The 25,447-nt window shown below is 42.3% G+C and overlaps 1 protein-coding gene across 1 annotated transcript in view; it reads left to right on the forward strand.

Moving 5' to 3' along the window:
• The window catches only part of GPM6A (glycoprotein M6A), a 182,711-nt gene that overhangs the window by 103,457 nt on the left and 53,807 nt on the right, over positions 1-25,447 (forward strand). Inside the window, exon 2 of the mRNA XM_056560682.1 lies at positions 24,361-24,553. Within this exon, the coding sequence (XP_056416657.1) occupies positions 24,361-24,553 (193 nt within the window). The remainder of the gene's footprint in view (positions 1-24,360; positions 24,554-25,447) is intronic.

Below are 25,447 nucleotides of genomic sequence, written 5' to 3' on the forward strand. Positions count from 1 at the left end.
TTTTATCTGCTTTCAGGTGTGATTTTTATATTGCCCACACCTGTTACTTGCCCCAGGTGGATTTAAAGGAGCAATACATGCTTGACACAATCTTATTTCTCCACAATTTTGAAAGGGTGCCAATAATTTTGTTCAGCGCATTTTGGGAGTTTGGTGTGACATTATGTCCAATTTGCTTTTTTTCCTCCTTTTTTTGGTTTAGTTCCAATACACACAAAGGGAATAAACGTGCATAGCAAAACATGTGTTACTGCAATCCTTTTCTGTGAGAAATACTTAATTTTCTAGAAAAATTTCAGGGGTGCCAACATTTATGGCCATGACTGTATATATATATATATATATATATATATATATATCTTAAGTTGACCATTTATAGGTGCCATGTTATATTACAATTACCCTTCAGTGGGACTGGATGTATGTTCACAGGTATGATGTATGAGCCGGGGGGGGGGGGGCGGTTGATTATTTTAACAGATGTTGATAAACACTGACTATCTTTTTGATTGTTTTACTTCTTAAAGTAGTAGTTCTAAAAAAAAATACTCCAATAACTCCTTTTGCAAAAAGCTGCATGATATATTTATTCCCACTATTAAATTCAAGGATCTTTTTTTGATTTGACTATGCTACAGGGGCTGTAAAGTTAGTGTAGTTCATAATATAGTGTCTGAACCTGTGTGTGACGGTGGTCTCACAATTCCTCTGTGATTATTGCCCCAATATTTATTTTTAAAAGCATACAAAATTACTCAGGTCTCAAGATTTCCCAGGTTGCAGTGCGTCGAGACTTGACATCACTAGTCAGGTGATCAGAGGGAGTCTGTCCTGCTTCAATGGGTGGAGCAACTGCTGGGTGGAAGAGAGTTTAGTTTGCAACAGTTCTAGGCACTGTGATTAGGAGACCCTGGTGTATTGCATTGAAGGGATCACTGGTGAGTTTCAATGGGTGGGGTGGCTGATGTGTAGGAGGGAGGAAAGTGACCTCATACTTACAAACTATGGAAGGAATTAAATTCAACAGGAAATACCCAGTTCTGGGAGGTACATACTACTAAAATCACCCCTTTAAATCCAGTTTGAAACAAATGTAGATGCAAATTATTGTAGTTATAGGCGGGCACCATCTTTTTAAACAAATAGAAAATGTATAGAGACAGAGAGGGTGCTAAATAATGCTCAAAAGATAAATTGTACAAAAAAATGGCCACCGAATAAGCACATAACCAATTAGTGAAATATCCTTTATTACACAGAATGCTTCAATTGGTCTTGGCTATGCCCACCTTGTGACATAAGACTGTTTCAGTATGAAACATTCTGTGGAGAGAAACATTTTATTTTTGTTGCTAAACTTTATTTGGATAACCGTATGATGGCACTATACATTATAAATTGTTATATATCTTTATGCCAAGTAAGCATACTTTTATTAGAAGGTATATGTCTTTACATTTGCACTTGTCTATTCTTTGTGAAAGACAGATTGGAATACTTGGAGGTTTTTCTTTTTTTGTGTGTTAACTGTTTTGGTGTTTTTTTGTTTTTTTCAGCTGTTTCTGTTAAATGTTTTTATTTACTTTTTTAATCCTTACTCTAGTTGAGCCAACCTTTTAAAAATAATGTTTTAAGATTTCTTTTTTAAATAGTTTCAAACTACATTCAAAAAGTTATTTTGTCCCTATGTGACCGGAATCCAGAACGTTGGTTTATCTGCCACAGGGCTGAAACCTAGAAATGAATGTTCTTATAGCGGTTGTAGTAAATTTACTGAGGATACTGTATGGTATATTATAAACAGTAATGTTACACCAGCTCTTCTACAACTGTAGTGATAATCCGATAAGGCATTCAGTAGGATCTGGTAATTGCACTTGAACAATCAGCAGAACTATTATAATTATACGATCTATATGAAGAAAATTACATTTGGCCATGGTTACTTTTTACATTTGATAAAAGTGCTGTAAGTGCCTATTTATAGTTATTGTCTTATTCATTCAGTGCAATTACAGTTTTGTTTCAAAGAAATGTAATCTGTTGTTTAGGGCTGAGAATTTTACATTTCTTCTGAATGACAGGCCAGACTAAATAGAATAATTTAACAGTGCAAAAATGTTTTTAGCAGTCATTATCAAAAATAATAAATACATAAATATAGCAGGGAAGTTAATAGTTTGTGTATATTAAACGGAATGTTGACCATCTTAGAATAATATGTCCCTCTGTGCGATGGACGTTCTTCCAACTGACCTGCTCGATTTTTTAATCCTTCTAAGGCTGTTGTTGTACACATTGGCCCAAATTTCATATTCTAAATTTGCCAGAATTGTGGCTCAGTTTGTGACAAAAACCATCATATCACCTTTAACCCCTTAATGACGCAGGACGTAAATGTACGTCCTGGTAAGGTGGTACTTAACGCAGCAGGACGTACATTTACGTCCTAAGCATAACCGCGAGCATCGGAGCGATGCCCGGATCATGTGCGGCAGGTCCCGGCTGCTGATCGCAGCCAGGGACCCGCCTGTAACCCCTCAGATGCCGTGATCAGTACAGATCACGGCATCTGCAGCATCGCGGTCATTAAAATGGATGATCGGATCACCCGCAGCGCTGTTGCGGCGATCTGATCATCCAGCACGGCAGACGGAGGTCCCCTCACCTGGTTCCACTGCCTTCCCGGCGTCTTCTGCTCTGATCTGCCTTCCCGCAGACCAGAGCAGAAAATGACCGATAATGCTGATCAGTGCTGTGTCCTATACATAGCACTGAACAGTATTAGCAATCGAATGATTGCTATAAATAGTCCCCTATGGGGACTATTAAAGTGTAAAAATAAAAGTAAAAAAAGTGAAAAACTAAAGTTAAAAAAATGTGAAAAACGAAAGCAAGAAAAACATAAATTGTCCCATTTTCCCTATTTCACCCCCAAAAAGTGTTAAAAAAATATTTTATATACATATTTGGTATCGCTGCGTGAGTAAATATCTGAACTATAAAAATAAAATTATAATTATACCGTACGGTGAATGGCGTGAACGTAAAAATTAAAAAACGTTCAAAATAGATGCTTTTTTATAACATTTTATTCCCAAATTTTTTTTTATAAAAAATGGATTAAATTCTCTGGATTAAATTCTCTATAAGCAAATATGGTATCAATAAAAAGTACAGATCACAGCGCAAAAAATTAGCCCTCATACCACCGCTTATACAGAAAAATGAAAAAGTTATAGGTCTTCAAAATAGGGGGATTTTAAATGTACTAATTTGGTTAAAAAGTTAGCGATTTTTTTTAAGCGCAACAGTAATAGAAAAGTATGTTATCCTGGGTATCATTTTAATCGTAATGACCCAAAGAATAAAGAACACATGTCATTATTACCGTAAATTTTACGGCGTGAAAACGAAACCTTCCAAAATTAGCTAAATTACGGTTTTCTTTTTAATTTCACCACACAAATAGTATTTTTTTTGTTGCGCCATGCATTTTATGGTAAAGTGAATGATGGCATTACAACGGATATCTGGTCATGCAAAAAACAAGCCCACATACTAGTCTGTGGATGAAAATATAAAAGTTATGATTTTTTGAAGGCGAGGAGGAAAAAACGAAAACGTAAAAATAAAATTGTCTGCGTCCTTAAGGCCCAAATGGGCTGCGTCCTTAAGGGGTTCAACACTTTTTTGAGTCCAAAAAGGGGCGTGTCCATCAGTACAAGGGCCGTAACTAGAGGGATGTATGTTCTCCTGACAAATTTACTATTGATAAAGGCACATTTCTGGCACAAATTTTACTACAAGCTACACAAAAAAAGAGGCCCACTTTACTGTGCTTTTTGCATCTGGACAGGGTGACACATGAGAAAATCTAATTACTTAACAAACATGTTCCAAAATAGTTAATACCACATAAAAATACACTACATATAATGCACTCCGCAAACAGTAGTAAAATCGCCCTATCGCTGCAATTTTTTGTAGCAGTTTTTTCATTCATTCAATGATGCATACACTATATATCTAATTTTGCCATTCACTACATTAGCCAGGCTGGGTGCTCTACTATAAGCCCAGTAAATATACAGTCACTATTCACTATAATAGTGTCATGCTTCTTTACATACTTTCTGTGGATCCACTTGTGTACAACAAGCCAGGTTTGAAATTCCTGCAAGTACCTATATGCAGTAGATTAAAGTTAAGAAAAATTGAAATTTTCACCAAAATTATTGGCAGCAGGGGAAATATAATAATTAAGAATTTTAGTTTTATCCAACTGATGACAAGTTTGTATTGTCCTGAAAGAAATTGGATGTGCTTTTTTTGGCATAAAGTAGGACAGGAGGAATCTTGTATCCAAACCTTTAGCAAAGAATGTTCTTAAAAGTACCAAGAACTTTCCCAAAAAGATAATTCGTCCTTCACCCAATATATTTGATCATGTATGACCAGTTTGAACAACTATAAGAGCAAATATGAACTGAAATATATATGACCATCTCAGTGAACGATCGTACAACTGTTGATCAACCACCATTCTATTTCTGTCTATGACTACTAGCCCAGTAGAATTACAATTTTTTATCTGCAAACCATAGAAATTTCCTTTGAGATTTTTTTTCAATACCGTTATGTTTTAGGATGATAAAGACTTTCATTTATGTAAAAGGTAAGCACAAGTTAAAAAACAGTATGTATTGCCAAATTATTAGATGAAATCTGTAGCATTTACTAGAAATTCAGTGTTATGTGTCTGATCATTCTTTTCTCATAGTAATCTTATCTGTGAACCCGACAGTTAATCTGGTGTCATCCGTAGTATAAACATTTTATTTTGTTACTTGTGTCTCTAAAGACTTTAATAGCATCATCTTGCTACACATCTGTAGTAGTCCATTAAAACAATGAAATATCCCTTAAAGGGGTACTCCGGCCCTAAGACATCTTATCCCCTATCCTTTGGATTGGATGCCACTGGGGACCCCTGCAATCTTTAATGCCTCACCCCGCTATCATCAGCCTCTGGAGAAAACATCGCTCCGGGTCTGATGAATCACGATTACACGGCCGGAGTATTGTGACATGAGGCTGATGATATTGGGGTGCTGCATGAAAGATTGCGGGGGCCAGGCATCTTATCCCCTATCCTATTATAGGGGATAAGATGTCTTAGGGCTGGAGTACCCCTTTAATATGACAAATCAGTAGGATTCACAAGGTGTGCAAATCACATGACCAGCAAAAATCTTCCTATAGCATAAAATGAAACTATCATTTGATAAATACTAGGGCTCATGATAAATGTTCACATGGAGTCCAATCTATCAGAGAATCCTCTGGTGGTCCAAACTTTGTACAAAAAATGAACTCTAAAAATTTAACGGAAGACAAACTCTTTTGAAGTTGACTTTGAAGTCTATCCCATGTTACTAGGATTGTATGAAATAATTCACCAAATACCATATATTATGTGTGGGTAATGATAACATCAATGTTCCTAGGGGTTAAAATATTGGTTGCTCTTTTTCAAAAAAATGTTGTGTTTATTCACAGGTTATGTGGGGTATTGCAGACTTTGTCCATATGACATAGTTATATACTGAACTGGATAGACATATGGCTATTTAAACCATACACTGAACACAGGACTAAGCAGCTATTTACTGGCCTCATGGTTAACTTGCACTTACCAGTAATTAGGTGTAACCCCCCCCCCCCCCATACCTTCCTTGTTCCCATGGTGCTTTCAGGTCCAATGTAGTGCCACCGGGAGCCTTCCTGTGTTGTCCTGGTGATCAGGCCAGTTTGGCGCAGAGCTGCTCATCAGAACAGCAGGCCAAGTAGACTGCCTGGTCAGAACACAGGGACATTGGACCAATTAACTCTGGTGTCCCATGATTGATCTGTATAATATTTAACTTCTAGCCACAGATTTGGTGATTGGTGTTGCCATCTTGCTAGCATTTGTAATGTGTTGTTGATTTTACTACCTTGACCTGACCCTTCTGCTTCTGTTTTTGCCTGCTGCTTTGCCAATGATGTACTCTTCTGGTTTGACAATGCCTGTTATCTCCTTTGTCTCTGGTTTGTATTTGGTTCTGACATTATCTCCTGGTTCTGACCTCGGCCAGGTTCTGACCTTTCTCTGGATTCTGATTTCGTCTGAAATATCTGTTTAGTTCTGACCCAGTTTTTTTTATTTCTCTTATTTGTTCTAGCCTGTGCACTAAACTACTTCCTTTTTTGTGTTTCAATTTCTCCTTTATGTCACTGAATAAAAGAATTGCTTAAATCCAGCAACTAAAAAAATTCTGTCCTTTACACATAGATCTTAAGAATAAAAGTGCAAAGCATATTAGAATGTGATATAACTTTTTAATAGGTGTGGAATGTTTTATTTATATAAAACTGTAACATTCCCTAAAGGTAATGGACTGCCTAGATATGTTGTCTTATTAGAGTAAGATATTAATATTTGTTCTCTTTTTCTAATCTATTTTTATTTTCTGTCACTTTTTACTTTAAATTTTAGTCTGTAGAAGATCCATTGATATGAGTGGTAGAGGTTTATGGGCATGCTCTGGGACCTGTGCAGAGATTTTATGGGGAAAGGGAGGCTGAGCTCTGAGCTCCCGCTGTTGTGAATGGTGTGTTGTCTATATACTAGTGTCACCTTTCACTGTGATCCTGTCTGTGATAAGGAGGACACTTACAGAAAATGATCTGTTCAGAAGAGAAAGTTTCTGCTTCATTAAGTCTATTGGCCAGAATGACTGCAAGATTCCAGAATTATTTTAAAATATAGGTAGTAAAATGGAAAATTACAAAAAAAAATGTAAAAGGGAAACTGATATCCATTTCCCTTCTGCATATGCATACATTTTAACTCTCACATCCTAATGACGTGAGCGCCTGTGCCCATATGAGTGCTCTTCTAGAATAGCAGAGTGCTTAGGTGGACATAGTCTCCACATGACTGGGCCACGAGGAGCGATGAGGAGGAAGATGCGCCTCTCAGAGCGGTCACATGGGCATTGGCTCTCACATCATTAGAATGCAAGAGTGAAGATTTATGCATATGCAGAAGATAGGCAGTCATATGAGAACATGGTGGAAAGAGGCAGGGGAGCTCAGAAAGCCACGCCCCGCCTCCATTGTGCATAGAGACATTTGCATATTAGCAACGGAGACTGTAACTCAGAAATGGCTGGACCGATTTTTCTGATTCATCATTTTACTCAGGTTTTCCCGCACTGTTGCCGAGTGTATTGGGTTTAGTGCGGCTGAACTGACTGTCAGTTTCCCTTTAAAAATATATTTAACATATGTTTAAAGGGGTACTCCTCTGGAAAAAAAAAATGTAATCAACTGATGCCAGAAAGTTAAACAGATTTGTAAATTGTTTCTATTTAAAAATCTTAATCCTTCCAGTACTTATCAGCTTCTGTATGTTGCACAGGAAGTTATTTTCTTTTTGAATTTCCTTTCTGTCTGACCACAGAGCTCTCTGCTGACACCTCTGTCCATTTTAGGAACTGTCCAGAGTAGGAGCAAATCCCCATAGCAAACCTATCCTGCTCTGGACAGTTCCTAAAATGGACAGAGGTGTCAGCAGAGAGCACTGTGGTCAGACAGAAAGGAAATTCAAAAAGGAAAGAACTTCCTGTGCAACATATAGCAGCTAAGTGCTGAAAGGATTAAGATGTTTAAATAGAAGTAATTTACAAATCTGTTTAACTTTCTGGCACCAGTTGATTTAAAAAAAAATAATGTTTTCCAGAGGAGTCATCCATTAACATTAAAACTGATCCTTTTCTGATAACTCGTACCCTTTAACAGGGGTATCCAAAAAATATAAGTGGAAGGGGCAGAAAAGTGTAATACTGTGACTTACAATAGCAATGTCATTTTATTTTTAAGAAATATTAACTTTACTTTGTATCACAATAAACATTTTTCAAGTATTAACAAAAAAGATTACAATGAACAACTTATGTGGACTTTCTATTTGTAAAATTGTATATTCCTGTGTCAGCATGGAACCTGCAGACAGTCTAGTTTTCTCCGGTTCCCCAGATCGAAAGCCGTCTCTGTTACTTTACATGAGGGATGCAGATCTAAAGCTGTATCCAAATCCAGACACAAACTATATTGGATTGAGGTTGATCTATTCTCGACTAATCCAGGACATTACAATTTCTCTATAGCTTTACCTTCATTTTTGGGATCAATTACTTTTATATATCGTCTCCCAACTTCCAGTTCCACTGTCTCCTTTCAGAGGTTACTTTCTTGGCTACTCTTCCCTAAAGCACTACAGCAGCATTTTTATAATCACATTCTCTTGCATCTCAGCCGTTGAGTCTTGTATCTCCTTCAGAGAATTCGTAGGTCACCTTGTGTCTTTTCAGTTGTATAAAGTTCTTTCAATTATTAATGATTGACTGTTGCTCCACCATAGTATATCACTGAGTTATTTGACACACTCTTTGTGAAGTTGTTTTTATCAGAAAACTGATCCATTCTTAGAGATTTATACTACAATCATTTAAAACTGAAGACGTTCTTTCCATTTCATTGAAGGATTAGCCTAAGGGGAGCTTGACCTGTGCAATTCCATGCTATCCCTGCTGTAGGTGGCACCTAAGATGGAGTCATAGCTAAGTCTTGTGACTACCACAAATTTTCATACTAAATGTGTAACAGTCTACCGTATTTTTCGCCATATAAGACGCTTGGGCATATAAGACGCACCCAATTTTAAAGGGTGAAAATCTAGAAAAAAAAGATTCTGAACCTTCAACCTGCGGACCTCCAGATGTTGCAAAACTACAACTCCTGGCATGCCCGGACAGCCAACGGCTGTCCGGGCATGCCAGGAGTTGTAGTTTTGCAACATCTGGAGGTCCGCAGGTTGAAGACCACTGGTATAGGAGGTAATACTCACGTGTCCCCGCCGCTTCAGACCTGTCACCGCTGCCCTTGATGTCGCCATCGCTGTCGCCGCGTCCCCGGGGTGTCCCTGTCGCTCCAGAACATCTCTGCTGCCGGTTATCCTCGCTCTCTGTCACCGCCATCACGCTCCTATTGGATGACGGGACGGCGTGCGCGATGACGTGATGACGACAAAGGAGAGCACCGGCCATGCAAGGGATTCCGGCACGGAGAAGACACCGAGGAGGCAGGTAAGGTCCCTCCCGGTGTCCTGTAAGCTGTTCACCGCGGCGGTCATGAACAGCCCAACTGAGCAGCCGGGTTAGTGTCACTTTCGCTTCAGACGCGGCGGTCAGCTTTGATCGCCGTGTCTGAAGGGTTAATACAGGGCATCACCGCGATCGGTGATGTCCTGTATTAGCCGCGGGTCCCGGCCGTTGATGGCCACAGGGACCGCCGCGATAGGACAGGTTTTAATGTGTATTTGCCATATAAGACACACCTACTTTTCCCCCCCAGTTTTGGGGAAGAAAAAGTGCATCTTATACGGCGAAAAATACTGTAATTGTATAGCAGATTAATTACACTGAGTACTTTTGCATTAGTACTGCATTGCAAAGTAGTACTTCGGGGAACTGAAGTGAACAGGATAGGGGATAAGTGGAAGTCCCACCCTTCGGTCGATCTCCTGAACATAGCCGTCCTACTTACCTGTCCTCGGTGCGCTAAGGCTCCTACCTTTCTGGATGTAGTCATGGGGTTTAATGGTACAATCCATTTTACATTCAGTAACTGTAATGAATACTGATCACATTATAAGGATTTGTTTGACTTTGAAATTAACCCCTTAACACATTTACATGTATGGAAGCTGCGCTCTAATGGACTATGAGCTCAGAAGTCCAGCTTATGTCAGTCATTTAATCCTTTTGGCTGTACCAGGAGAGCACTATTTTAACTGATTGAAAAAAACAATCTTATTGCTTATCAAAGTGTAAAAACATAAACAAAAAGTTTTCGAAAAATATAAAAAAGCTTTTTCCCTCATAGCAATTCAACACCCCCCCACCTTTCCCATTTTTTTTATCCCCTTAAGGGCGGACCTTTTTTTTTTAACCTTAAAGGAGTACTCTAGTGCAGAGTATTCCTACTCCGTCCTGCCTGGGCTGCAAAATAAATTAAAATGAACCATCACTCACATCCCTGGGTTCCCGCGGAGCGCCACTACAGCTGATCGGTCCTCCGGTCCATCTCCTTCATACTTCCTGGTGTAACGAAGCGTCACATGGCACTCAGCCTATGGCCGGCCGAGGCGGAACATCGCGGTGGCCGGCGATAGGCTGAGCGCCATGTGACGCTTCGTTTCACCCGGAAGTATGAAGGAGATGGACCAGAGGACCGATCAGCTGTAGTGGCGCTCCGCGGGAACCCAGGGAGGTGAGTGATGGTTCATTTTCATTTATTTTGCAGCCCGGGCAGGACGGAGCAGGAATACTCTGCACTAGAGTACTCCTTTAATGACCAGGCTCTTGTTTTTTACATGTGTCTCTTTAAATGTTAATAACTTTAGAATGCTTTTTCTGAGCGGAGCAATTCTGAGATTGTTTTTTTGTGACATAATTGTACTTTAAATAAGTGCTGATTTTTGCTGACACATTTTTTGTGAAAAACTCCAAAATATTGTGAAAAATGGAAAAATGTTTATGGTGTTCACTGTGCAATGAAATTATGTTATATTTATTCTATGGGTCGGTACAATTATGGTGATATCCATTTTATATAGCTTTTTATGTTCTTTTTCCTTTTCTGAGCAAAATTATTTTTTTCCCTTTTTTGTGTTATCATTTTCCGACAGCCTTAAAAAAAAAAAATTTCGGCCTACGCCATTGAGTGATCCCGCATCGGTTTCCTGTTCACCCGCACTATAACCCGGTGAATCGAGTTATAGTGCGGGGGAACTGGTGATAATTTTCCTTCAAGGAGCGGACATGATATCATATTTCAGTCTCACTCTTACAACCCCATACATATTTATTAACAACCTGTTCAAATCATTTCATGTGTATGCTAGCACTGCCTTTGCGCTGAAAGCCCAGGAACTTTTTGTATATTGCATGTTTGGGAGCTAGGAGTGGAGCTCCTCACCTGGTGATTGATTGCAGCACCATAGAACTTTATTCATTGTGATAACCTGTTCAAATCCCCTCAACCAGTATTGAGGAATCCATACTGGGGAAGCCCGCAGCACAAATAGAGTCTTAGGCAGGATAACCATTTTAACCAAGACAATCCTGTCCCCCACAGAAAATGAAAGTCTGGACCAGATACTCATTTTATTCTTTATGATTAATAAAAATGGCTTCAAACTTAACTCTAAATAATCTTTTACTTGAGTTGTGACTCGTATTTCAGGAGATTCTAATGGATTGTCCTTTGCGACCATTTTCATATTTAATATTAGCTCCTCTGATGAAGAATTTAAAGCCAAATGCGCAGACTTCCTCCAATTTATTTGAATATCTGTTGAATAATGATATGATGACTTATTCCAATTTATGTGAAGACCTGCTAAATAATGATATGATATGATGAACTTACTTGGAGGTATCTAGCTTTTTGAATCATTAGAGAAGCAAATATGTACTGATAAATGGGAATATGAATGTTTTTGTTGCTAATACTCAAGACAGAGAATCAATAGTGCACATTTTATATCATTCACATTACCGTAATATTTTACCACCTAGGGATCGTAGCAGTTCATTTGTGTTTGTATTTTATGTACATAACTTATTGAACCATATATATATATATATATATATATATATATATATATATATGTATATATATATATATATATATATATATATATATATCGATTAGGTAAATGCTTCAGGGAACTCTTTGAAACTGTTTACATATGAAGACGAGTCAGAAGCAATGTGTCTAGTGTAGAAGCTCCCAAAGTATATCTTTTGTGCAGGTTTTCAATTCATTTCTCTATTAGACTGTACAATTTGCCCTTCCACGAGACCTGGAAGTAATGCATGACAGAGCTTGAACTATACTATAGGCACCAATGGTTTAGGGCAAGGTTTCTCAATGCCAGTCCTTAAAGGGGTACTCCACCCCTAGACATTTTCTGCAGCACCCCCTGTAATCTGGTGCATGGAGCGGGCTTCGCCTGATGACTGGCGATACAGGGGCCGGAGAATCGTTGCGTCATGGCCCCGTCCCCTCATAACACCACGCCCGCCCCCTCAATGCAAGTCTATGGGAGAGGGCTTGTCTGCATTTTTGATCCTTCACGGAACACCAAAATTGCTGACTTTTGGTCACAATCGCATCACAGAATAAAATAGTAATCAAAAAGTCCCATCTAAGTGAAAGTGGGACTTATAAAGACTACATATTATAGCGCAGAAGAAGAGCTCTCATACTTTGAAAGCAAAGAAAAAACGTTTTTTATTATTTTTGTCCACAATATTTATTTATTTATTTTATGGCAAAACAAAACACACAGATTTGGTATTTTGGAAACATAAAGACCCATAAAATAAAGTTAGCAAGTCTGTTAAATAATTGTCTCCAAATATTTATTTTTTACTTTTGCACATTTTTTTCCTTCATAAAACATTATAAAATAAAGGGTGCCATTAAAAAGTATGAATTTTCCCACAACAACAAAAAAAACTCTGTCTTAGTAGATGAGGAGAAAACTTTAGTAAAAAATTGAGTGGGGGGGGGGGGTGGGGAGGGTTTATAATACAAGAAACCAAATGGAATCACAGCCAATTTTTTTAAAATAATTTTTTAAACATGCAAATTCATTACAAAATTTGCATGGTTTTGTACTAATTTCTGTTGATTTTACTACAGATTATTCATTTGATTTACTAATGCATTTTCTGCAGCTGATCCAACCTGTGTCAATTTACCCTTAGGTAAGATTTTTTTCCCGGGTGTTTTTTTGGAAAACTGCCACTGTAGTTTTTTAGCCAAAGCCAGAAGTGGATCCAGTAGGGAGAAAAAGCATACGTCCTTCTTTCATATTTCCCATTCCTTTTGCATAAACTTTTGGCTTTGGCTCAAAAACTGCAGATATAAAAAAAAAAAAAAGCCAGAAAAATAAACTGTGTGGAAACCTAGCCTAAGGCTGGTTTTACATGGGCATAATATTTTGAATCAATATTTAAGCTGCAAGCCCAGGGCTGACCACAGCTCTGATGGCCTGAACTGACAGCCGTTAGTTCAGGTCATCAGACAGATGGTAAGATGGAGACTTGAGAATGTTGTACGGATGCAAAAATGCTGCCATATTACCCTGTGAAACAGGACTAAGGGCTGAGATTAACTAGAAGACTCTCTAATAGGACTTATCATGTTATGTTATTATCTGCTCAAAATACAGTAAATGAAAGAATTATGATGAAATCATTGTGTGCCCACCCTACACCATCTGGCAGTCTCTGAATATTTTGTAGTACACTGAGCTACATAGCTCTGCAGCTGCTGCATTTGGCTTGGGATGCAGTTTGGATAAATGTAGATTCCAGGAACATATAATCATTTCCTAGGTGAGAAGTGCTGCGTATTGTTCTTCACAGTTGATTCTCCTAAATTAGCTGGATACTAAATGCACTATCCCATCACAGTATTAGGAGCTGCCATCTGATGGCTTGTCCTTGGGTGTCATGTAATTTATAATTATTGTAATCTCCCTGAATCTACAAAAATGCAATAAAGACCTCCTTCTAGGATGCCCGTTTTTCTGACACGAAAACTAATACACACTGTTAAAGCTGTCACAAATACTCACTGGCATCTATTTTAGATTTTTATGAAACTACTCAAATTGTAGATCTGAAATCCATGAGAATACTACAAGTTGGTTTAAGAAAAACAAGAAATGTTATGATTTTAGTGATTACACATTGCGTCCCATTATTTATCTCTTGTATTGATCAATATTTCAGTTTTACATTATTATGAGAGGCAGTAATGTAATAATGAGAAAATGGGTGTAATGCCGAGCGCTCCGGTCCCCGCTCCTGGACCTGAGCTCTTACGGCGTGTGTCCCCAGGCTCCGGCGTCTCTGAGTGTGCGCCCCCCGCTCTCCAGGTCGTGCGCGCACCGGGACTCTTAGATCTAAAGGGCCAGTGCACCGGTGATTGGTGCCTGGTCCAAAGTGGTTAATTAAGGGTTATGGTTTGTGAGAGGCAGTGCTGTTTGGACTTAATTAGGCCTCACCTGTTCACTGCCTATAAGTACCCTCTCCTCCCACAGCCTCCTGCCGGATCTTTGTTGCCTTGAGCCTGAGTGAAAGCATTCTTTGTTACTGTGTTCCCTGCCTGTTGCCGTACCCGTTGCCACTGACTACCGCCTGTGAACCGTTGCTGCCTGCCCTGACCATTTGCTTCGTCCGACTACGCCTTTGCCTGATCCTCTTGTACCTTGCCTTTTCTCAGCAGCCAGAGAGGTTGAGTCGCTACTGAGTGGAACGACCTGGGGGTTACCTGCCTCAGCAAGTCCATCTCGCTTTGCGGCGGGCTCTGGTGAAGACCAGTAACTTCTTAGACTCCGTTCCACTGGTACGGCCCATGTCATCACCTCTCTAGCTCAGCGGATCCACCACCAGCCTCTGCTACCAGCCCAGATCCTGACAATGGGTCCCATGGCTCTGATAAACTGGGCTTTTCATTATAGTGTCAGGTTTTTATTCTCTGAACAGAAGAGTTTGGCATACTCTCTATGACCCGTGGACCAAGCCTCAACCCTTGTTTACCAACAGTACAGTTCATTTGTAGAGAAAAAAGCTCTGTACAGATTCTCCCCACCTAATAACAAAAGGCATGGTATTAACGCCCCATGGAAAGTGCATTGTCTGCATCTCTAGTGCACATGTCATTGGTCTAAAAATCTTATAGGGGTATTCAGAGTTTATACATCTTATCCCTTATCCAAAGGATAGGGGATAAGATGTATTATTGCAGGGGTCCCGCCTCTGGGGACCCACACAATCTCGCTGCTGCCTCCGGCATTCTGAATGGAGGGGGCATTTTGTGATGTCACTAGGGGGCATGACCATGATGTCATGTCCCCGTCTCAGATGCAGAGCCCGGTACAGAAGCCGGGGACTGCACCGGGATCGTGGGGGTCTCCAGCGGTGGGACCCTGCGTTCATTCATTTTATCCCCTATCCTTTGGATAGGGGATAAGATGTATAAACCTGGAATACCCCTTTAAAGGTAAATCTAAACTGGACACTAAACATGTACATACTTACAAGTGAGATGTACGGGAGCCACACCCAGAAGTGCTGTAGTGCCAAACTGTTTATCTTACTGTTGTCTCTAGTCTTTTCCAGCATTCCATGTGGCCAGAGACAATATTTTATAAGCCACATGGTCTCCGTGGAGGAGTGGCTATGCTGTAGTGAGTTGGCAGATAGTACAGTATTACTTTAGTAAATCCCTTCCACTCTGCTATCCACCCACCCACTGTAGCATAGCCACGCTCCCCTTGAAACAATGGGATTTATGACAAATTGTCTATGGCCAAATGGAATGCTGGGAAAGGTCACTGACAACAGTAAAATAAAAAAATAAAATAAAATAAATGCACTACAGCAGTGAGTTACAGTGTGGGTCTGTAATTTACTCCATATTTTTTATCAATCTCCATCTTGTCACCTGCACCATAGAACATCTCTAGATTTTGTCTTTTTCTTATTGCTGATACAACAATATCTCTCACTGTTGCTCTAAACAGTCTTCTCCTCTCTATACTCTCTCCAGTCCAGTCCATCCTAAATCCAGCAGCCAGACTCATCTTCCTCTCCAGCTGCTACACCGATGCCGCCTCCCCCCCCCCCCCCCCACACTGTATCGCTGGGACAATTGGTTTCTGCCTTAAAGGGGTAATCCAGTGGAAAACATATTTTTTTTCTTTAAATCAACTGCTGCCAGAAAGTTAAACAGATTTGTAAATTACTTCTATAAAAAATTCTTAGTCCTTCCAGTACTTATTAGTGGCTGTATACTACAGAGGAAATTCTTTTCTTTTTGGATTTCTTAACTGTCACAACCACAGTGCTCTCTGCTGACACCTTTGTCCAGTTTAGGAACTGTCTAGAGCAGCATATGTTTGCTATGGGGATTTTCTCCTGCTCTGGACAGTTCCTGACATGGACAGAGGTGTCAGCAGAGGGCACTGTGGTCATGACAGAAAATAAATCCAAAAAGAAAATAATTCCCTCTGTAGTATACAGCCACTAATTAGTACTGGAAGGATTAAGATTTTTTAATAGAAGTAATTTACAAATCTGTTTAACTTTCTGGCATCAGTTGATTTAAAAAAAAAAAAAAAAGTTTTCCACCAGAGTGTCCCTTTAAGGATCCTTGACTTCCTCTGGACCTACATTTTGGAATTGTGATTTAGAACTTATGGACCTCATTCTTTTTCAAACTAATTAACTATGTATATGCTACAGTCATGGCCGTAAATGTTGGGACCTCTGAAATATTTCTAGAAAATATTTCTCACAGAAAAGGATTGCAGTAACACATGTTTTTCTATACCCATGTTTATTCCCTTTGTGTGTATTTGAACAAAACCAAAAAAGGGAGAAAAAACAGCAAATTGGACACAATGGCACACCAAACTCCAATAATGGGCTGGACAAAATTATTGGCACCCTTAACTTAATATTTGGTTGCACACCCTTTGGAAAAAATAACTGAAATCAGTTGCTTCCTATAATCATCAATAAGCTTCTTACACCTCTCAGCCGGAATGTCGGACCACTCTTTCTTTGCAAACTGCTCCATGTCTCTCAATGGATATCTCCACAGGTGTTCAATTGGATTTAGATCTGGACTCATTGCTGGCTACTTCAGAACTCTCCAGCGCTTTTTTGCCATCCATATCTGGGTGCTTTTTGATGTATGTTTGGGGTCATTGTCCTGTTGGAAGACCCAAGATTTCAGAGGCAAACCCAGCTTTCTGACACTGGGCTGTACAGTGCGACCCAAAATCTGTTGGTAATCCTCAGATTTCATGATACCTTGCACACATCCAAGGCACTGTTACGCCGAGCGCTCCGGGTCCCCGCTCCTCCCCGGAGCGCTCGCTACACTCTCCTCACTGCAGCGCTCCGGTCAGTTCCACTGACCCGGGGCGCTGCGATACCGCCTCCAGCCGGGATGCGATTCGCGATGCGGGTAGCGCCCGCTCGCGATGCGCACCCCGGCTCCCGTACCTGACTCGCTCTCCGTCAGTCCTGTCCCGGCGCGCGCGGCCCCGCTCCCTAGGGCGCGCGCGCGCCGGGTCTTTGCGATTTAAAGGGCCACTGCGCCGCTGATTGGCGCAGTGGTTCCAATTAGTGTTATCACCTGTGCACTTCCCTATATCACCTCACTTCCCCTTCACTCCCTCGCCGGATCTTGTTGCCATCGTGCCAGTGAAAGCGTTTCCTTGTGTGTTCCTAGCCTGTGTTCCAGACCTCCTGCCGTTGCCCCTGACTACGATCCTTGCTGCCTGCCCCGACCTTCTGCTACGTCCGACCTTGCTTCTGTCTACTCCCTTGTACCGCGCCTATCTTCAGCAGCCAGAGAGGTTGAGCCGTTGCTAGTGGATACGACCTGGTCACTACCGCCGCAGCAAGACCATCCCGCTTTGCGGCGGGCTCTGGTGAAAACCAGTAGTGACTTAGAACCGATCCACTAGCACGGTCCACGCCAATCCCTCTCTGGCACAGAGGATCCACTACCTGCCAGCCGGCATCGTGACAGTAGATCCGGCCATGGATCCCGCTGAAGTTCCTCTGCCAGTTGTCGCTGACCTCACCACGGTGGTCGCCCAGCAGTCACAACAGATAGCGCAACAAGGCCAACAGCTGTCTCAACTGACTGTTATGCTACAACAGTTACTACCACAGCTCCAGCAATCATCTCCTCCGCCAGCTCCTGCACCTCCTCCGCAGCGAGTGGCCGCTTCTGGACTACGACTATCCTTGCCGGATAAATTTGATGGGGACTCTAAGTTTTGCCGTGGCTTTCTTTCCCAATGTTCATTGCACTTGGAGATGATGTCGGACCAGTTCCCCACTGAAAGGTCTAAGGTGGCTTTCGTAGTCAGCCTTCTGTCTGGAAAAGCCCTGTCTTGGGCCACACCGCTCTGGGACCGCAATGACCCCGTCACTGCCTCTGTACACTCCTTCTTCTCGGAAATTCGAAGTGTCTTTGAGGAACCTGCCCGAGCCTCTTCTGCTGAGACTGCCCTGTTGAACCTGGTCCAGGGTAATTCTTCCGTTGGCGAGTATGCCGTACAATTCCGTACTCTTGCTTCAGAATTATCCTGGAATAATGAGGCACTCTGCGCGACCTTTAAAAAAGGCCTATCCAGCAACATTAAAGATGTTCTGGCCGCACGAGAAATCCCTGCTAATCTACATGAACTCATTCACCTAGCCACTCGCATTGACATGCGTTTTTCCGAAAGGCGTCAGGAGCTCCGCCAGGATATGGACTCTGTTCGCACGAGGCGTTTCTTCTCCCCGGCTCCTCTCTCCTCTGGTCCCCTGCAATCTGTTCCTGTGCCTCCCGCCGTGGAGGCTATGCAGGTCGACCGGTCTCGCCTCACACCTCAAGAGAGGACACGACGCCGCATGGAGAATCTCTGCCTGTACTGTGCTAGTACCGAACACTTCCTGAAGGATTGTCCTATCCGTCCTCCCCGCCTGGAAAGACGTACGCTGACTCCGCACAAAGGTGAGACAGTCCTTGATGTCTACTCTGCTTCTCCACGTCTTACTGTGCCTGTGCGGATGTCTGCCTCTGCCTTCTCCTTCTCTGCTGTGGCCTTCTTGGACTCCGGATCGGCAGGAAATTTTATTTTGGCCTCTCTCGTCAACAGGTTCAACATCCCGGTGACCAGTCTCGCCAGACCCCTCTACATCAATTGTGTAAACAATGAAAGATTGGACTGTACCATACGTTTCCGCACGGAGCCCCTTCTAATGTGCATCGGATCTCATCACGAGAGGATTGAACTTTTGGTCCTCCCCAATTGCACTTCTGAAATTCTCCTTGGACTTCCCTGGCTTCAACTCCATTCCCCAACCCTGGATTGGTCCACTGGGGAGATCAGGAGTTGGGGGCCCTCTTGTTCCAAGGACTGCCTAAAACCGGTTCCCAGTAACCCTTGCCGTGACTCTGTGGTTCCTCCTGTAACCGGTCTCCCTAAGGCCTATATGGACTTTGCGGACGTTTTTTGCAAAAAACAAGCTGAGACTCTACCTCCTCACAGGCCTTATGATTGTCCTATTGACCTCCTCCCGGGCACTACTCCACCCCGGGGCAGAATCTATCCTCTGTCCGTCCCAGAGACTCTTGCCATGTCTGAATACGTCCAGGAAAATTTAAAAAAGGGCTTTATCCGTAAATCCTCCTCTCCTGCCGGAGCCGGATTTTTCTTTGTGTCCAAAAAAGATGGCTCTCTACGTCCTTGCATTGACTACCGCGGTCTTAATAAAATCACGGTTAAGAACCGCTACCCTCTACCCCTCATCTCTGAACTCTTTGATCGCCTCCAAGGTGCCCACATTTTTACCAAACTGGACTTAAGAGGTGCTTATAATCTCATCCGCATCAGAGAGGGGGATGAATGGAAAACGGCATTTAACACCAGAGATGGACACTTTGAGTATCTGGTCATGCCCTTTGGCCTGTGCAACGCCCCTGCCGTCTTCCAAGACTTTGTTAATGAAATTTTTCGTGATCTCCTATACTCCTGTGTTGTTGTATATCTGGACGATATCCTGATTTTTTCTGCCAATCTAGAAGAACACCGCCAGCATGTCCGTATGGTTCTTCAGAGACTTCGTGACAATCAACTCTATGCCAAAATAGAGAAATGTCTGTTTGAATGCCAATCTCTTCCTTTCCTAGGATACTTGGTCTCTGGCCAGGGACTACAAATGGATCCAGACAAACTCTCTGCCGTCTTAGATTGGCCACGCCCCTCCGGACTCCGTGCCATCCAACGTTTTTTGGGGTTCGCCAATTATTACAGGCAATTTATTCCACATTTTTCTACCGTTGTGGCTCCTATTGTGGCTTTAACCAAAAAAAATGCCGATCCCAAGTCTTGGCCTCCTCAAGCGGAAGACGCCTTTAAACGGCTCAAGTCTGCCTTTTCTTCGGCTCCCGTGCTCTCCAGACCTGACCCATCTAAACCCTTCCTATTGGAGGTTGATGCCTCCTCAGTGGGAGCTGGAGCTGTCCTTCTACAAAAAAACTCTTCCGGGCATGCTGTTACTTGTGGTTTTTTTTCTAGGACCTTCTCTCCGGCGGAGAGGAACTACTCCATCGGGGATCGAGAGCTTCTAGCCATTAAATTAGCACTTGAGGAATGGAGGCATCTGCTGGAGGGATCAAGATTTCCAGTTATTATTTACACCGATCACAAGAACCTCTCCTACCTCCAGTCTGCCCAACGGCTGAATCCTCGTCAGGCCAGGTGGTCTCTGTTCTTTGCCCGATTTAATTTTGAAATTCACTTTCGGCCTGCCGATAAGAACATTAGGGCCGATGCTCTCTCTCGTTCCTCAGATGCTTCTGAAGTTGAACTCTCTCCTCAACACATCATTCCTCCTGACTGCCTGATTTCCACTTCTCCAGCCTCCATCAGGCAAACTCCTCCAGGAAAGACCTTTGTTTCTCCACGCCAACGCCTCGGAATCCTCAAATGGGGTCACTCCTCCCATCTCGCAGGTCATGCGGGCATCAAGAAATCTGTGCAACTCATCTCTCGCTTCTATTGGTGGCCGACTCTAGAGACTGATGTGGTGGACTTTGTGCGAGCCTGCACTATCTGTGCCCGGGATAAGACTCCTCGCCAGAAGCCCGCTGGTTTTCTTCATCCTCTGCCTGTCCCCGAACAGCCTTGGTCTCTGATTGGTATGGATTTTATTACTGACTTACCCCCATCCCATGGCAACACTGTTATTTGGGTGGTCGTTGATCGATTCTCCAAAATGGCACATTTCATCCCTCTTCCTGGTCTTCCTTCAGCGCCTCAGTTGGCTAAACAATTTTTTGTACACATTTTTCGTCTTCACGGGTTGCCTACGCAGATCGTCTCGGATAGAGGCGTCCAATTCGTGTCTAAATTCTGGAGGGCTCTCTGTAAACAACTCAAGATTAAATTAAATTTTTCTTCTGCATACCATCCTCAATCCAATGGACAAGTAGAAAGAATTAACCAGGTCTTGGGTGATTATTTACGACATTTTGTTTCCTCCCGCCAGGATGACTGGGCAGATCTTCTACCTTGGGCCGAATTCTCGTATAATTTCAGAGTCTCTGAATCTTCCTCCAAATCCCCATTTTTCGTGGTGTACGGCCGTCACCCTCTTCCTCCCCTCCCTACCCCCTTGCCCTCTGGTCTGCCCGCTGTGGATGAAATTTCTCGTGATCTTTCCATCATATGGAGAGAGACCCAAAATTCTCTCTTACAGGCTTCTTCACGCATGAAGAAATTCGCGGATAAGAAAAGAAGAGCTCCTCCCATTTTTTCCCCTGGAGACAAGGTATGGCTCTCCGCTAAATATGTCCGCTTCCGTGTCCCTAGCTATAAGTTGGGACCACGCTATCTTGGTCCTTTCAAAATTTTGCGCCAGATTAATCCTGTCTCTTACAAACTTCTTCTTCCTCCTTCTCTTCGTATTCCTAATGCCTTTCACGTTTCTCTTCTTAAACCACTTATCATTAACCGTTTCTCTCCCAAATCTGTTCCTCCCACTCCTGTCTCCGGCTCCTCGGACATCTTCTCCGTCAAAGAGATTTTAGCATCAAAAAAGGTCAGAGGGAAAACCTTCTTTTTAGTGGATTGGGAGGGTTGTGGTCCAGAAGAGAGGTCCTGGGAACCTGAGGACAATATCCTGGACAAAAGTCTGGTCCTCAGGTTCTCAGGCTCCAAGAAGAGGGGGAGACCCAAGGGGGGGGGTACTGTTACGCCGAGCGCTCTTGGTCCCCGCTCCTCCCCGGAGCGCTCGCTACACTCTCCTCACTGCAGCGCTCCGGTCAGTTCCACTGACCCGGGGCGCTGCGATACCGCCTCCAGCCGGGATGCGATTCGCGATGCGGGTAGCGCCCGCTCGCGATGCGCACCCCGGCTCCCGTACCTGACTCGCTCTCCGTCAGTCCTGTCCCGGCGCGCGCGGCCCCGCTCCCTAGGGCGCGCGCGCGCCGGGTCTTTGCGATTTAAAGGGCCACTGCGCCGCTGATTGGCGCAGTGGTTCCAATTAGTGTTATCACCTGTGCACTTCCCTATATCACCTCACTTCCCCTTCACTCCCTCGCCGGATCTTGTTGCCATCGTGCCAGTGAAAGCGTTTCCTTGTGTGTTCCTAGCCTGTGTTCCAGACCTCCTGCCGTTGCCCCTGACTACGATCCTTGCTGCCTGCCCCGACCTTCTGCTACGTCCGACCTTGCTTCTGTCTACTCCCTTGTACCGCGCCTATCTACAGCAGCCAGAGAGGTTGAGCCGTTGCTAGTGGATACGACCTGGTCACTACCGCCGCAGCAAGACCATCCCGCTTTGCGGCGGGCTCTGGTGAAAACCAGTAGTGACTTAGAACCGATCCACTAGCACGGTCCACGCCAATCCCTCTCTGGCACAGAGGATCCACTACCTGCCAGCCGGCATCGTGACAGGCACCCAGTGCCAGAGGCAGCAAAACAACCCCAAAACATCACTGAACCTCCACCATATTTCACTGTAGGCTCTTTTCTTTGTAGGCCTCATTCTGTTTTCGGTAAACAGTAGAATGATGTGCTTTACCAAAAGCTCTATCTTGGTCTCATCTGTTCACAAGACGTTTTCCCAGAAGTATTTTTGGCTTACTCAAGTTCATTTTGGCAAAATGTAGTCTTGCTTTTATGTCTCTGTGTCAGAAGTGGGGTCCTCCTGGGTCTCCTGCCATAGCATTTCATTTCATTTAAATGTCAACGGATAGTTCGTGCTGACACTGATGCTCCCTGAGCCTGCAGGACAGCTTGAATATCTTTGGAACTTGTTTGGGGCTGCTTATCCACCATCCGGACTATCCTGCGTTGACACCGTTCATCAATTTTTCTCTTCCGTCCACGCACAGGGAGATTAGCTACAGTGCCATGGGTTGCAAACTTCTTGATAATGTTTTGCACTGTGGACAAAGGCAAATCTAGATTACTGGAGATGGACTTGTAAACTTGAGATTGTTGATATTTTTCCACAATTTTAGTTCTCAAGTCCTCATACAGTTCTCTGAAAAAGATGTATAGAGGAGGGCTCAACCTATTCATAAGAATCCTATGGGTGCTGCTAGTCAGTGATTGAAAAACACAATCTAAGCCACCACTAGTAACCACTGCAAAAAAGCGCACACCAATTATGAAAAATGTGTATACTTTATTAAATTATGTCATAACATGAAAAAAGAGCAAGGCTAAAATCATTTAAAAACTCTATAAACCAGAGTGCACAACATGGGAGAGGGGCCATGAACCCCCCCTCCACACAATCCCGTCTAACAAGGTACAGGTACAGGTACTCATACAGTTCTCTTCTTCTCTTTCTGTTGTCCATGCTTAGTGTGGCCCACACAGACACATAATGCAAAGACTAAGTGAACATCTCTCCTTTTTATCTGCTTTCAGATGTGATTTTTATATTGCCCACACCTGTTACTTGGCCCAGGTGAGTTTAAAGGAGCATCATATGCTTGAAACAATCTTCTTTTTCCACAATTTTAAAATGGTGGCAATAATTTTGTCCAGCCCATTTTTGGAGTTTGGTGTGACATTATGTCCAATTTGCTTTTTTTCCACTCTTTTTTGGTTTAGTTCCAATTCACACAAATGGAATAAACATGAGTATAGCAAAACATGTCTTATTGCAATCCTTTTCTGTGAGAAATACTTCATTTTCTAGAAAAATTTCAGGGGTGCCAACATTTACGGCCATAACTGCAAATGTAAATATTTTACAAACATGGGTGACAAGTGGCTGACGGATGGCATGTTTTGGAGACATTAGGTGTCACAGGTGTTTTATCTTTTAACATTGGAGTCTAAGTAATCTTGTGCCTCTTACTATAGGACACTAAGTCAAAAGAAAATCAAGGAAAGACTACATCATATATATATATATATATATATATATATATATATATGTATAGATATAGATATATAGATAGATAGATATAATTTCTAATGTTAAATGTATATGCATTGTACAAGTAAAATATTGTAAGTAAATAGTAAGATCAATGAAACATGCTTTCTTCTCTGATGATCACGCTTTTTTGTACTGTTAGATTTACATTTTTATTAATGTCAACTTCACCTTGTATCTCTTTGTTTTGTTGAAAGGTTGCTTCGAATGCTGCATAAAATGCCTTGGGGGAATTCCATATGCATCATTGATCGCTACTATCTTGCTCTATGCCGGGGTTGCACTGTTCTGTGGCTGTGGTCACGAGGCTCTATCAGGCACTGTCAACATTCTGCAGACCTATTTTGAAATGGCAAGAACTGCTGGGGACACACTTGACATCTTTACCATGTGAGTCATATGTAACAAATATATGTAAAGAAGTGTAATACATACATAGTTCATGTAAGTAATAGATGAATGTTTTATAAACCTATGCTTGTATGTATATAGCTATTACTTTGGTTATTATTACTGTGGAGTGATATTACTGTATGTGATTTTTTGCACTGAAACTGTGCATGTACCTCTCAAGGGTGCGTTCACACCACTGTCTAATACAGGGACCTGATTCCAGCCCGCATTTCATTCTTTTGAATTAACCGACCAAAGTCAGATAGTGACTCTGGTCGGCTCATTTTTGCCCCGTATCCTGTTTTGTGACCGGACCTAAAACCGTAGTGTACCATGGTTTTAGGTCCAGTCACAAAACCACATACGGGGCAAAAATTTACCGACCGGGGTCACTATCTGACTGGTCCACAATGGGATAGCAGCAAAACTTTGGCATTCCCACAGACACAAAGAATCATTTCTATGATATTGAACATAGATGTAGTTGCATGAGATTAAAACAAAATAGGTTGTTGTCTTTCTAAAATTGTGCCACTTCTGCCTATGGGCTGTGTCAGACACTGTAGCTTGTTTTCAATCACATATATGGCCAACACATATATGGCCAATCACATATACAGCCCATGGACAGAAATATGTCCCTTTTAGGGGAAAAAAAAAAACTGTAATAACACCATGTTACAAGTCACTGAAAGGGGTTGTATGGGGAATAAAACTTATACCTTAACCAAAGGATAGGGAATAAGTGTCTGATTGCAAGGGGTAAGACTGCTGGGAACCCCTCTCCTTCCATGATCTCCATAACAGAGATTGGAGTCCTCCCACACCTTCTAAAACTAACTTGTCTCGTGACTGACAGACTGCTCCATCAATCACCAGCTAAGGAGGGAC

Source organism: Hyla sarda, chromosome 1 (genome assembly GCF_029499605.1).
Source record: "Hyla sarda isolate aHylSar1 chromosome 1, aHylSar1.hap1, whole genome shotgun sequence".
Lineage (NCBI taxonomy): Eukaryota > Metazoa > Chordata > Amphibia > Anura > Hylidae > Hyla > Hyla sarda.